This window comes from Sphaeramia orbicularis, chromosome 18 (genome assembly GCF_902148855.1).
Source record: "Sphaeramia orbicularis chromosome 18, fSphaOr1.1, whole genome shotgun sequence".
NCBI classification, from domain to species: Eukaryota; Metazoa; Chordata; class Actinopteri; order Kurtiformes; family Apogonidae; genus Sphaeramia; species Sphaeramia orbicularis.
In genome coordinates, this window is record NC_043974.1 from 28774774 (window position 1) to 28789026 (window position 14253).

Sequence of the window (14253 nt, forward strand, 5' to 3'; positions counted from 1 at the left end):
TGCGTGTATGATGCAGGTTTGCTGGAAAAGAGTTGTAAAGTAACAAAACGCAGTATAGTGGGCTGCAAACTGCAAAACCCTGCCAGTAACATTAACGAGCCTGCCAGCAAGAGTTGGCGCTGTGCAAATGTTGGAGTGCGTGTGTGCGCGCCTGTGTGTGCGTGCGTGTGTGCGCGCCGGAGCTGTGGCAGCGGTGTACAGCATGGCAGACTGCAGTAAATACAGTGTTGAAGAGGCGGGGTTTGACATCTCAGCACTGAAAACATCTCTAATCCAGTATTTCAGGTGCCGGAGTCGACTAAGGAGCGACCATTTGCTCACTACCGCCGCGCATCAGCCAACTGCCGCAGAACTGCACGACTCCTCAAACCGGAATAATAGCGCAAGTGGACGCACACGGCTGCTGGGATAATTCTAACAGGGGACGAGCTGGAAGAAGCCGGAGTGGGAAGTTTCAGCTGTGACCACACGGCACTTTTTTTTTTTTCTTTTTTGTTTCCACGGCTGCTCTTGTAGTTTTACGCGTCTCTCTCCCTTTAAGTACATTTTAACCAGCGACTCCCAGTTCCTCCTCTTCGAAACTCCACTTAAATACTCCCAACTCTCGTCCCGTTCCACACTGGAGGATATTACCACGCGTGGGTTCTTATTCTCTCTTAGGTGAGTGTCTAATAATTCCACTTTGACACAAATAGCGCCGTAAACTTTCCGAGTTTACACTTTAAAAGGCGGAAATGTAGCTTTACCTGACGCTCAGGTAAGTCGGAAACCAGGTAGCTAGGCCGAACATTACGTTAGTTAGCTCCTGTTTGTTGCTACCTTTACTTAGCACACCTGTCAAAGTTAAAATGTCAACCGGAAAAGTTTAAAATCGACACTTATTTTGTTATTTGTGACAGGTATTATGCTAATTTTACTGCTCGCTTTTCACTTTAGAGCATGCGTAGTCGTGTTTTTGTTGCTAGCTTAGTTATATCATAAAATATTAAAATATGGCACCAAAATGAGGCCCAGGTGAGCACATTCATTCAATTCTGTTCTGTATCTGTTTATTTCTAAGCAATTTTTTTTTTTTTTATTATTATTTTTTAATATTTTGTTTGTGGAAGTGTTAAAGCAGTTTTTCTGTATTTTATTGTGTTACACTTAGATAAACAAGCTCAGTGTATGCTAGCTGCTAACTGTCCTGGTATGTTTTGGTGTGGTGGACTCAGAGGTTTCACATTGCGTAACTGATGCACACCCATTTATATTGCTTCAAAACATTTAGAATATCCAGCTTATGATGTCAAGGCTTTAACTGACAGACCTCCATTATGAGCATCCTGTAAATTGTCCTCACCCTTGTAATTCTGGTCATATGATCCATGAGAAGTAGGTCTGAGTCTCATAAGAAGCAATGAGATCAGCTGCAGATGTCATGCATACTCATCCTTTACATTTGGGAAGAACATTCCCTTTAGGAGCAAGACAAACATATGGAGGTATGCTGAAGAACCAGTTATGACGGCAAGCTTTCCATGGTACCTGTTTGTTTCATTGCAGCAATATGTGGATTTCTCTTACTGTGTGCTCCATTGCTTCCATAATGCTCCCAGTTGAAAGGTTTAATTAATTAACTCATGTGTCAAAAACACTTGGGAAAAAATGAAGGAAATAATATTGAAAAGCTGCTGTCAAGCTGAGGATGTTAAGGAAACAATCTGAGGAGCCGAGAGCAGGATGTTAAATTGGCATCAGACTCTGTCCAATGTGGGATCCTGGAACATGTGCTTTGTTCTTTTTTTTCCTCTGTTGGACGCAGTAAAGAATAATGGGTGAGTCAGTGTGGTGTGGGTGACCTGTTCAGTTTCACAGGGTTGAACACGGTGACCGCGTGCTGGGAAGTGGCAAGCCTTTGAGCAGGAAGCCCACACAGGAAACGACCGCTGCATTGTTGCCCGAAGGCTTGAACCATGTATGCAGTCCATGGGGAATTTAACAGTGAAGTTTCACTGTTAGTGAAGGGTTTAAGTGTGCAGCGTCGCATTTTATTGCTTCTTCAGTTCAAGGCAGCGGTTGCTTTTGCAAAGGCTTTAGATTTTTATGCTTTTTTTTTTCTCAGCTCTTAATTTCTTAAAATACACTAACCACCAGAAGATTTCCGCAAATCTGACGCATCAAGTGACAAAACAATGGAACGTGGTGTCCACACACTTGAGATGAAATGCAGAAAATAAACAACACACCATTAAAGGCAAGTCTATTTAGATCCCAGTGACAGGCACTTAGTTCACCACTTTTTGAGAAACCATTTAAGTGTTAGTCAAGTGGACGTGGATGTTGTCAGCTGTTATACTTAGAAAAAAAGTCGTGCAAAACTGTGACTTCATTCTTACATTTATGAGTCAGATTTTCTGAGAAGGTTGCATGACAGGAACAAAAATAAAGAGCTATTTTTTTCTTTCTTTGAAACAGAAAACTAGCTCCTACATGGGAAAGTCTTGGTAACTGACCCCTTAGTTGTCAACATTGTTTGATGCTTAATTTCCTATAAACCTGTGCATCTGGCAATAGCAATAATACAGCATTTGATCCTTGAATTTAGAGGGATTCAGGGGGATTTAATTGCATAAATGGAATATTAGGTTCTTAATTGTGTTTTTTCATTAGTGTGTACTCAAGTGTGGTGAGCGGGTCGTTCCATGGAGTTTGCTGTGTTTCTGCTTCTAGCTAAAAATGGACTTCCTCTTCTTCTGTTTGTATTTCGTAAAGAGCAGTATTGAGTATTAAAGTTCATCACTGTCACCTACTATTAGAAATGGTTGGGCAAAATTATTCAATTTTGATACATATATATATTTTTTTATGTTAAGATATAATTTCAATCATTTGTTTTCAAGTAACATGAAGACAAAACCTGAGTCAACAGTAGTCTTTAAGGAGAAACACATTCACTAATAACATATTATAAGAAACAAACAGGTTGCAGTTTTAATTTTGTTTTGTTTGAGGAGGAGTATCCTAATCTCAATTACATGATTTATACATGTTTCACAGTTTTCAGAAAACAAAACCCTGATTAATTGATTTAATTCATTATATTGCCCAGCTCTACCTGCTGTGTCTCATTGTGGAGTTGTATTATTGAAATTAAAAAGCCCAAAATGAACAAAATAAACACAAATTTTAATGAGGAACATTGGCATCTTTTGCAGGCAGTCTTTAAGTTCACTGCGAGATGTCACTTTAAATCACAGAAACACGTTCACTAAAAATAAATTTCAAGGAACAAACGGTTAAGATTTTTGTTATGTAAGAAACATCCCCATAGGAGCTATTCACAACAAGCAAAACCCTGATTAACTGAAGTAATTTGATATATCGCTTAGTCTGTTTAAGTATAAAGCCACAAAATGGACAAAGTAGACGCAAAATTTAATGAGTTTTTTTGCACCCAATCTGCAACTTCACTGTAGGATGTAGCTAAATGTCACAGTGAACCATTCACATCCTTTTTATTTTAGTGAACATCAAACAGTTGCTTTTAGATTGGGTTATGTGGGCAGTCTAGTGTGTCATTTTTGTCTATTTTTGAGTTGTTTCATGTTAGTCTGGAAATGGATGAGTTTTAAGTTTTAAATACCACCTAATGAAGTGTCATGTCTCCGTGGGTAAACTCGGTGTAGGTGTGAAAAAGTTTGACTCATTTAAAAACTGTCTTGCATCCTGTGGTTCCAGAGGTGTTTGTTTCTAGTTAAACTTTTATTATTTACACTTTTTATTTAGTGACAGATAATATGAAGAAGAAATTGTGAAAAAAATCAATATCCTGAGTAAGAGAAGGAAGATGCACCATACAATGCCACCCGTGGGAGCAAGAGGTGTTGCGGAATGTAATCCCCAGTAAGGACAGCAATTTATCAACATAGAGTCCGAGTTGAGGACTTATAGCGGGAACTCTCTCCGCTGTCATGCAGGTGGATACTGCACCATCTCATTAGAAAGATGTATTGATCTGCATTGAGGGAAAACAGACAGGACTAAAGATTATCTAATAGCGTCACAGAAGTTGTGAAGTGCTGAAGCTGTTTGATGATAAATTAAGATTTAAACTAAAGCCTGTGAAGATATTTAGGGTGAAAGGACTGTTGAGAAGAGAATAGACTTTGACACATCATCTATAGTGCAAGTTAATAGGCATTAGGTGGTGTTTAAAATAAACTGTTGGGACAAAAGCGTCTTTATATACTCCTCTGCTTCCTCTTTTTGCTGTTTCTACGATATTTATATTTGCACCTTTTATAGACATTGAATCAGTGTGACTTAATTTACCACAGGTTGATTCATCAGATGCTTTCTGCTTTACCATATAAAGGAGATCAATTGAATCATTCTTAATGAGGCAATCCATCAACAGATCGCTAATAGCTAAATTATAGCGTCACACTCTCCATTCCTTCACACTGAACACAGCCACATCTTTCTGACTTGCTGGGCCTGTCAGAGCTGCTGATGCACAGCACAGTCTTTGGCTGATTACTTGAAGGTGCTAGACTTAGCGTTTTCCCTACAACAAAGGGAAAACAACAACGCCATTGTAGACTTTACTTGACAAAACCTAACAGGACATTGTTTATAACAGATGCTGTAACATTGCTCCCATAGGAAAATGTGAAATAATCTTTTTTTTTTTTCTATGTCAGTAATGTAGCATAGATATGTTGTCCTGCTGTAGTTCACCAAGGTTTTTCTTAGGCTTTAAGAGGGCTTAGGTGCTGCACATTCTCCAGCATTGTCCTTAAGTTTGTGGAATACTTAGGTGTACAAGTGAGGCAAAAAAAATACCCTTTTCCAATTAAAAGCTTAGAGATTGTGCATAATTATTACCATGTATGTTTACAAAAAATGTAAGACACTAGAACCTCCAAAAGGTTAAAACAAAACCAAACTTGTCATAGAAGTCAAAGGTGAGCCAACAGTTGTTTTGGAATGGCAGCAGTCCAGAATAGGTCGATAAAATAGATAAATTGTAAGATGCTAGAACCTCCAAAACGTTAAAACAAAACAAAACTTGTCACAGAAGTCAAAGGTGAACCAACAGTTGTTTTGGAATGACAGCAGTCCAGAATAGATTGCGTGCTTCAGATAAAGCCAGGTATATAATGCGACTTTTGGGACATTCCAGACCAAAGTTGACAAAATGTGATCATATCTTTGGTTGTGGATAACAAACAGTGTACCTACGTCAAACAATAACAGACTTTTACAGATGGCTGTTGTCCCAATCTTGCAAACCAAAGACAGTTTAGGACCATATTGTGACATTGTCACAAATTTAGATTGACCATCTCACAGCATGTCTACGGCTATGACAGTCTACTACAAACAATAGGAAGTTGGAATGAAATTACATATTGATTAACATGCTATAAGGAGTAGTTCATTTCACGATACTGTATTGTTATTAAAAAAATGTGTATCAATATTTTTAGGTATTTATTCAAATGCATACATGGCAGTTTTTTTTTTTTTTTTTTTTTTGGGACTCCTTCAAGGTCTTTTATTTATATATTCACATGGGTATTTTGCTCTGTTGTTTGTATATGACAAACGTGGTATTGTGATCCTGCAGGTCATACTTGTAGTTTTTTGAAATTGATAACACTGATTTTTTCAATAATGGTTAGTTCAAGCATCCTAAAAGCAATTTCTACTGTCTGAGAGAGGCAGATGTTAGTTTTTCAGGAAAAAATTAAAATAAAGAAGCAAAACAAAACAATATCACCTTATTAACAGTATTGTGATATATTGCAATGTATAATATCACGATCCTAGTATTGTGATTTGTATCGTATTGCCAAATTCTTGCCAATTCACACCCCTAATAAGTAGCTAAAAATACTAACAACAATGTGAAGTGCAAAATAGCAGCACAGGTGGATGACATGCGCTGATGATTTGTTTTTATAGTTTTACTTGTTTCGTAGCCTGAGATTCTGTAAGCTAAATGTTTTCATTATGGACAAAGCACAGTCTATACACATACAAATGTTTCCCACGCTGCTGCTACATGTTTAAAGTTTTTACACAGTTGCAAAGTGCTGTTTCATTTCAATAGCTCGACTCCTTTCCCCACTTGCAAATGTACCCAGAAGACAAATTTCACCCTGCCAAAACTTTGCACAGTCACTTTTGCTGCATTCTTCACTTAGCGCCGCCCAAGGCAACTGCGATTCATTTAAAGAAATAAAAACTGACCAAACAACCCTGAGGTGTTTTCCATATTCCACAGTGACAGGTCTGGCATCATCTTCTATCTGCGGCAGTGGCACTGAAGATGCATCTGCAGAAGTGAGACTATTTATTCATCACGTGCAGATAATTGGAGTTACACTAACATACTGAAATTCTAGTGGCACCTTCTCTTGAATTATTCATGTTCGAAATGGGTCAGGGATCCTTTGAAAGCAGGAAGAAGTGGCAGCGTGTTTTGTTTGCTTGTTAGATTTAAGTTTGTCATTTTTTTCATTAACTCACGTCATATTATGAGTCATATTGGCCTAGTTTTGTCTTGATGTGCTTTATGAACTCTTCAAAAGTGGGATTACTGGGGTTATCGGCTAACAGTTTAGCTAAACTTTAAACCCATTTGCATTTTGATCTTGTGACGATAACACAAGGTTAAATCTGACCACACCAAACCAGCTGCGTTCCAGTTGAATCACTACCGTCTATCATATTATTGTTTGAAAGTTAATTTTAAAATAAGATAAGACTTTATTGATCCCACCATGGGGAAATTTCACAGTTGGCAGCAGCGAGTTACAAAAATAAAGTGCAGGGAAGACAGGTTGAAAATATACAGTGTGAAATATAAAAAATATAAAGAGAAAAAAAAAATCGGCTATTTTTATCAATATTAAAGTAAATGAAGCTTTAAACCAAAATGCATTGTTAATATTTAATCATGTTTTATTATAGGTTTCTTTTGTATTCAGTGGAGTGTGAAGATTTTTATATCTTACCTCGCTGCATATTACATTTTAGTGCAACGGTGGCCTAATTTCAGGTTCTACCTTATCTCATATTATATGCACTGTTGTTGATAATATTCATGTTCCCTGTAAGATAAACGTGCATCTCTCCATACACTACTAAGTCAGTTGGGAGAAGGAAAAAAAACCCCTCCAGGGTGTTTGGACGTATTTGGTAACTAGATTTATGAAAGGTCTTGTAATACTCCCACGTACATCAGAGTTATTTGCTTTGTGAGAGTTTTTGAAATCAAAAAAAGAACTTAGGAAGTGTTCACTGTAATCTTGGGTGCTCATTTCAGATTAATTGCTAAGATTTTTCCCCCTATTTTTATGTGCACTAGAAAAATTACATTGATGTCACACGCAAAGCAGAGTTGTACAGAAGTGAATATTTAGAAGTTAATGAGCAATGCCTCTTAGTTTTTTTTTTTTTGTTGTTTTTTTTTTTAATCTTCCACTGTTTTCATTTCTTCTGTAGCCCCGCACAACCATTTCAATTCTGGTCAGGCTGCAGAGTTGTGGTAATTGTCGATGTAGACTGACGTAAAAATGATGAGTATGAATTCCGATATGACTGAGATTGAGGTTACACTGCAGGGCATCGGACCTGCATCTCATTTTGGACCAGATATGGCAATCGGAACTGAAAAGATCAGATTCCATGTGATTTGTACTGTTCTAAAAACACAAATTTGACTCGCATGTGGAAAAAAAAAAAAAATCACAGTGGGTCCTTTTTTACTTCTTTTTATTGGTCCTGAGTCTATTAGTCTCATTGTCTTTTAGTTTCCAAGTGAACTCATTATAGTAGATTAAACCTGAAGAAAAGAAAAGCAGCCTCCAGTAAATTTACCTCCAAGACTTGGAACGGAAGGGTGTCAACAGTCGTCTTGGCTTACAGTAGGTAATGACGTAAACCTGGCTCCGTGACAAGTTGTGGCCAGCCCATTGAGTCATTTTCTCCACCTGGATGCTTTATCAACAAGAAAGCAGATATTTCACGCGGCTGCAATCAGTTGAAGTTAACTGTGATGGATCTTTTTTCAGTTTTCGGGATTAGGTATTTTATTACCTCCGCCAAGGAGGTTATGTTTTTGCCAGGGTTTGTTTGTTTGTCTGTCTGTTTGTTTGTTTGTCTGTCCGTTAGTGTGCAACATAACTCAAAAAGCTATGGACAGATTTGGATGAAATTTTCAGGGTTTGTTGGAAATGGGATAAGGAAGAAATGATTAAATTTTGGTGGTGATCGGGGGTGGGGGGGCCCACGGGGGGGCCACTGATCAGCCTTGGCGGAGGTCTGCGCTCTCCGAATGCTTCTAGTTATGATATAAAACATCTGTCTGTGAAATTCAGTCAGAATGTTAATGTTGGTTTAGGTTTATGTCTAGCCAATGTGTGTTGTTTTAACCTTTATGCATTGAACATAGTCTATTTGTTGTCCTGCATTACAGCCCCAGCATGATCCCCGATGTAGAACAAACCCTGGAACATCTGTTATTGGAAAAAAGTAAAAAGTTTTGGCAGGCAGAGGTAAATTAATTAGCCATCCATGTAGCGACAAAATCAAGAAATCCCTGTTTGTTGTTGTTGAAGAAGGAATAAAGGAAGCTCAGTATTATTTCAATGCGCAGACAAATGGTGCTCTTTGCCCTTAAGCAGCGGAGTATCATCTTTTCACTGAATTGTAGTCAGCATGTGCCAATTTCTCTTGGACCATGAGATGGCCGAACATAAGTGAAGTTGGCAGGTTTTCAAGTGGGATACCATAATGCAATAAAACTTCCAGGACTACAACAACAGAGCCATATTTACCCCTGCTGTTGTCAGCAGTGTCACAATTGAAAACATGCTTTGACTTCGTTCTCTGCTGCGTCAAACTGACCTTCAGCAGAGTGGACGTGGAAATGTCTGGTGTGGTTTGTGCACAGTGGTGAAAGTCTTAAGAGATGCAACCCAAACAAAAAGTAGCTTCAAACACGCTAGAAATGTATGACTTGTTTTGTCCTCGAGTGAGCTGACTGAGATTTTAAAACCACTGCTATACTGTAATTACATGGATTCAGATCACACACACACATGTTTTGGAAATGCACAAATATTCAGCCTTTCTGTGGGAAGGTTCACTTAGCTGTCTGTGATCCCAAATTCTTGTTCTTTACCTCGGACGTTTGGAAGAAATGGTGCATAAAGAAGACAGATATCTTGTCAAGATCCTTCTGGTGGCAGGGAAGAAGGCCATAACACAGAAATGGCTTAAGGCTGATGCTCTGTCTTACAAACAATGGCTTTCAGTCATAGATGATATACTTGTGATGGAACATCTTACATATAAACTGAAGCTGAAAGAAAATCTCCTGATGATTTAAAAAAAAAAAAAAAAAAAAAACTGGAGAAAATGGCCGACATTCAGGGATAAATGTGTCTATTAAGGGACCTAAACATATTCTGACACAAACACAGGCTGTTCTTTTAATTTGTTTGTTTTCTTGCTCCTCAACATGAGTATTATACTGATAAAAATGAGAAATAAATAGAAATTGTAAAAGAAAAAACACTGCTATACTAATAATAATTACAATAAATAGTATTATCAGTTGTATTTCCTCACTTGGTATTATAAATGCAATGAGACCTGGCACCTAATAGTGCAAATATACAGTTTTGAGCTTAGATTCAGCCTTGACATGGACAGGCATGTGATGTCAGCGGTAAAGGTGTACTGTTTAGGTCCGTACAGTTTTCCACTTGCCCCTCCAGCACTCAAACTAATCCGAAAACAGCAGCTCTTAAGAAACTCCGGGCTTAAGTGATTGCTTTGGAATGCTGTTGCTATGGAGTCCAGTTGCAAAGTACAGAGGCAGACGCAATCAGTCAAATCATATGAGGATGACTCGAAACTTTATGTAGAAATACTAAACTTCAGGTCTTACCCTTAACCTGCACTGAGTGTTCATTGTTGCAACATCATCATCTACTGAGGATTCCTGAAATACCAGGATGGAAATGTTGTCCAACTGGTTTTGACTGAAACCTTGTGTGGTTCTGGAGACTTGTCACGAGGGAAGTTTCATTATTTGTCCAAACTAGGGCAGTATTTTTTTGTTCTTATCCTGAATAACAAAATGTTTGAGGCTGATTCTTTGAGGCTCGGTTTTAGGTGTGAGGAGCTAAAAGAGGATGAATCACTACGTATCACAAAAGGAAGTGTTGCTCATAGTGGGTTGTTTTGGTATCGGGAGAATGTCTGGTCTGTCAGTTTTCCATAAAGTCAGGGGCCGAGCTTTGTTGTAGTTTAGAACAGCACAAAGAATGCCTCATAAAGATCACAATAAACATATTAAACTAAATGTAATTCTTGTTACATTCACTAATCTAATAACCTAGACACACCTTCCCCTGCTCACTCAGCACAAGCATATTCATCTGTTAAAGTTGCCTGTTCAGCGGTGCACATTCAGTGGTGTTGCTGAAGCTGCATAGCCTATAAAGTTGAATTGTACTGCCTTTTTTTTGTGATTTGTTAAAACGTCTGCTCCCACTCTACTTGCTTAAAAAAAAAAAAAAATAGGTCAGATAAGTATTATTTTGCTGTAGCTGTGACAGAAGAATGACAATGCCAGGCAACTAGAGAAAAATGGGACCTAAAAGTGCAACCGCTGATTTATAAAAGGCATTTTCAAGATCAATTCGAGGCATTTGAGCTTGAGGATTTGTTTTATAGTGGGACACTTAAGTTTTCTGTTAAAGTTTGCCATTCCATTAAAGACAATCTACTCGATTTATAGACATAAACAGCACATTCCAAGGTAAAAACACAGAATTTTTAATTATACACGGCTTCTCTGAATATTATATCCCGTTTTTGCAGTTAGATTCCCCTAAATTCCACATACTGTACCTTTTTGTAAATAATGCTACACCAAAAGTGCACTGCATTAATACCAGTGTAGTCATATTTCCACATTAGGGTCAGAACTCTTGTAAATCTATAGGTCATTCTGTTCATCTGTGCACAGGATTAATAATTGACAAGAATGATGTCATCAATCAATTTCTGGAGCTTTTTTTGAATGAGATAAACAATTTTGAAAACATTATTTTGCCTCTTGTTATTTTCCGACAGCTAACTGCCAATATTATTGACATATTTCAGACTAATTGATTAGTTGAAAAAATTACTGATGGATTTGAGTTTCACAGTATACAAAGGCGACAGACAGTGGTCGAGTGTTGTCGATACTTAAAGCAGGAAAAGACGATGTTAACAGATCTATTGGTGCTGGAGATTTGTCCTTCCTGAGGACATCCGTTGACTGGAAGTGAATTAAGTCTAGCCACATGTTTTAGGTTTTTGTAGTGAGATTGATTCTATTCTTTACTCCTGTTTGGCTCATTTCTTTTGTGCCTTTTTTTATACTTTTTGTGCTCAGTGAGATGAACATCCATTCAGCATATAACAAGAAACTGATATAAACTTGTTAAAATGTTTGTGTGTGACTTCAGCATGCAACCTTGTTCAGAGCAAAGGTTTTCAGTTTGTGCAAGTTAATGTGTAAGCTTTGACATGCCTAAAAGCTGCAGTAGTTTATAGGAGGAAGGTGTTTATATACTGGACAAGTGAGAAACTGGTAACAGGTTTAGTAATGTCATGTAAATGTGTTTTTGTTTTTTTCATTGCAGTCCTGCCTTATGTGGTATCCAGCACTGAGAGATGCCTGGATAAACTTCATGATGGGTGGACCTGGGAGAGATACAAGACTACAGGAGGACTGAGGAGACCACAAAATGCATCTCATTACAAATATTAGACCTGTGAACGCAGAAGTTTTTCTCAACTGGAGACTTGGATTGTGAATTTTCGTGAGGAGATTCATTTTTGTTCTTTTTTTTTTTTTTTTTTTTTTAAAGAGACTTTAAAGTCACAGCTGTATAAATTACCTTTAACATGAGCTGCAGAAATGGACTAGAAGCCCATGTGTAGCAGGGCAGCTGCTGCAGCTCAAGGAATAACATAGCCCCAGACTGTTGGGGAGTCACTCCTTCAGGGGCCCAGGGATTATATCCCAGCACAACCCCACCCCGTTAAACTATCCTACCTGTCTGAAGGCAGAGCTCACTATCCAATGGCATGGGTCAAGTTCTTCAGGAAGCCGGGGGGCAATCTGGGGAAATCATACCAGCCGGGGAGCATGCTGTCTCTGGCCCCCACCAAGGGGCTGCTGAACGAGCCAGGGCAAAACAGCTGCTTCCTCAACAGTGCTGTGCAGGTACTGCCATTTTATTTGTTTCTGATATACAGTTGTGGAAAAATTTATTAGACCACCCTTATTTTCTTCAATTTCTTGATCATTTTAATGCCTGGTACAACTAAAGGTACATTTGTTTGGATAAATATAATGATAACAACAAAAATAGCTCATAAGAGTTTTATTTAAGAGCTGATATCTATCCATTTTCCATGGTTTTCTTGATAATAACCAAAATCACTTCAGTGCTCACATCAATATTTATGGCATTGTACTGGCGAAAACAGTGCTTTTAGGCATTCCATGTTTTCTTTTCTGTCTGTTTTAGTCACATGATACACACCCAAGTTTGTACTTGATTGCATAACCATTGTTTTTGATGACTTTTGATGGTCTAATAATTTTTTCTGTGACTGGAAGTATATACATAAAAACAGACTGGATTAATAGTATTAGCTTTTTTTTTTTTTTGCCTTTCTTCAAAAATTAAACCTAGAATTTACACAATAGCAGTCGTTTCTATTAAACGTGATGTTACAAGGTGTTACTTTGACATGCTTTTGTTTTGTTGGCCACTGTCCTTGTATAACTTGTGCTGTACACTTGTTGCTAATGTTTAGTTTGTGATTCAGGTCAGTGTGGATAGTTTTCATGAAAGGCAGCGAATTAAATAAATCAATAGAGGTTGAGCTCTCTGAAAACTGAGATTATTCCTGTGGACAGCTTTCCTGCAATGCAACCTATTAGCGTCTTGTATGTCATCAGTTTTGATATATAAGGGATATGGTTTTAGTAATGAATTTTTGTGTCAAGCTGTATCTTCATGTTGCAAGCAAATAGTCCCAAAAAGTGTAAAATTGTCCATAACATTGAAAAATCAAGTTTTTTTTTTTTTTTGTTTTGTTTTTTTTTTGCCCGTATTGCCTAGCTGTACTCCAGCATTGTCTGTAAAAAGTAAGTACAGCTGAACAAACCTGTCATCACTGACACATTATTATTTACATTTAATAATCAGAACATGCACTGTAATTACTCAAAGGCAGCAGGGGGAGGTACTAGGAAATGGTTGATTATGGCTTGGAGCTCTCTGTTATTTATTCTCTACTCTCTTCCCTGTTGTTTCCCTTTTGTTTGTTGATTTCTACTTCAGGGAGAAAGTATAATTAGACCTGAAAGTTCTGTTTACAACCACAAAAAGTGAGCAAAGAGACATGTTCTGCCTGTCTGTCAGTATTATTGCACATTCTCTGCACACAACACACAGACTGGTGTGAAGGAATTGTGTCATTTTTGCATTTTACCAGTTTCTTCCTTGTTGGTGAAGTTCAATTTGCAAAGCATTAGCTCACATTGCACAAAACTTCATAAGCTTTCTCTTTTTTTTATCTGCTTTTTTCTAATCATATTAAAATCCATTATAAACAGGCAAAGAATTTATGGGAAATGCTCCATGGGAAATTAAAGAATGGCAGAACAGATAACACTAAATATTACACAAAAATCAATTACAAATTTTGTTTGTGCCAAAGGAGGTGCCAGATCCAGTCAAACAGGGGCCTGAAATCCTGGATCCTTTTCCAGCAGGTTTCAGCAAAAACTAATGCCTGCTCATTGCTATCTGCTACTCTGATCTGTACATTTTGTTCCATCCTTTTCAATGTAACCGTCATTTCTTTAGAGATTTCAAAGCTTAGTCACTGCCTAAATTCGTCAGAGCTTTTCAGTGTTGCATTAGTGTACTTGAGGGTTGCGTTTGACTTGTGGGATACAGGCTGGTGACTTCATTACTGCAGACCGCCCACTGCGAGGTCACTCATGGGAAGGGTGACTCAGAGGGTGAGACAGCAGATGAGCTGGTTGAAGATGATCATTACCTTCGGCTTTGTTGCTTTTATTCTTGCCCTCTCCACATCTCCACGACCTTGGATACTCTTTCCCTAAATGACATAAGTAACAAAGATGACAGATTCATAAAACGTCACATGTTC

General features: G+C 37.9%; 1 protein-coding gene across 2 annotated transcripts in view; it reads left to right on the plus strand.

Moving 5' to 3' along the window:
* The first annotated feature begins 277 nt into the window (after positions 1 to 277).
* Positions 278 to 14253, plus strand: part of usp53a (ubiquitin specific peptidase 53a) — a 48083-nt gene continuing 34107 nt past the window's right edge. For both annotated transcript variants that reach the window (XM_030162487.1, XM_030162488.1), the window contains exons 1-2: positions 278 to 660; positions 11700 to 12286. In XM_030162487.1, the coding sequence (XP_030018347.1) occupies positions 12143 to 12286 (144 nt within the window). In that variant the 5' untranslated portion in view covers positions 278 to 660; positions 11700 to 12142. The remainder of the gene's footprint in view (positions 661 to 11699; positions 12287 to 14253) is intronic.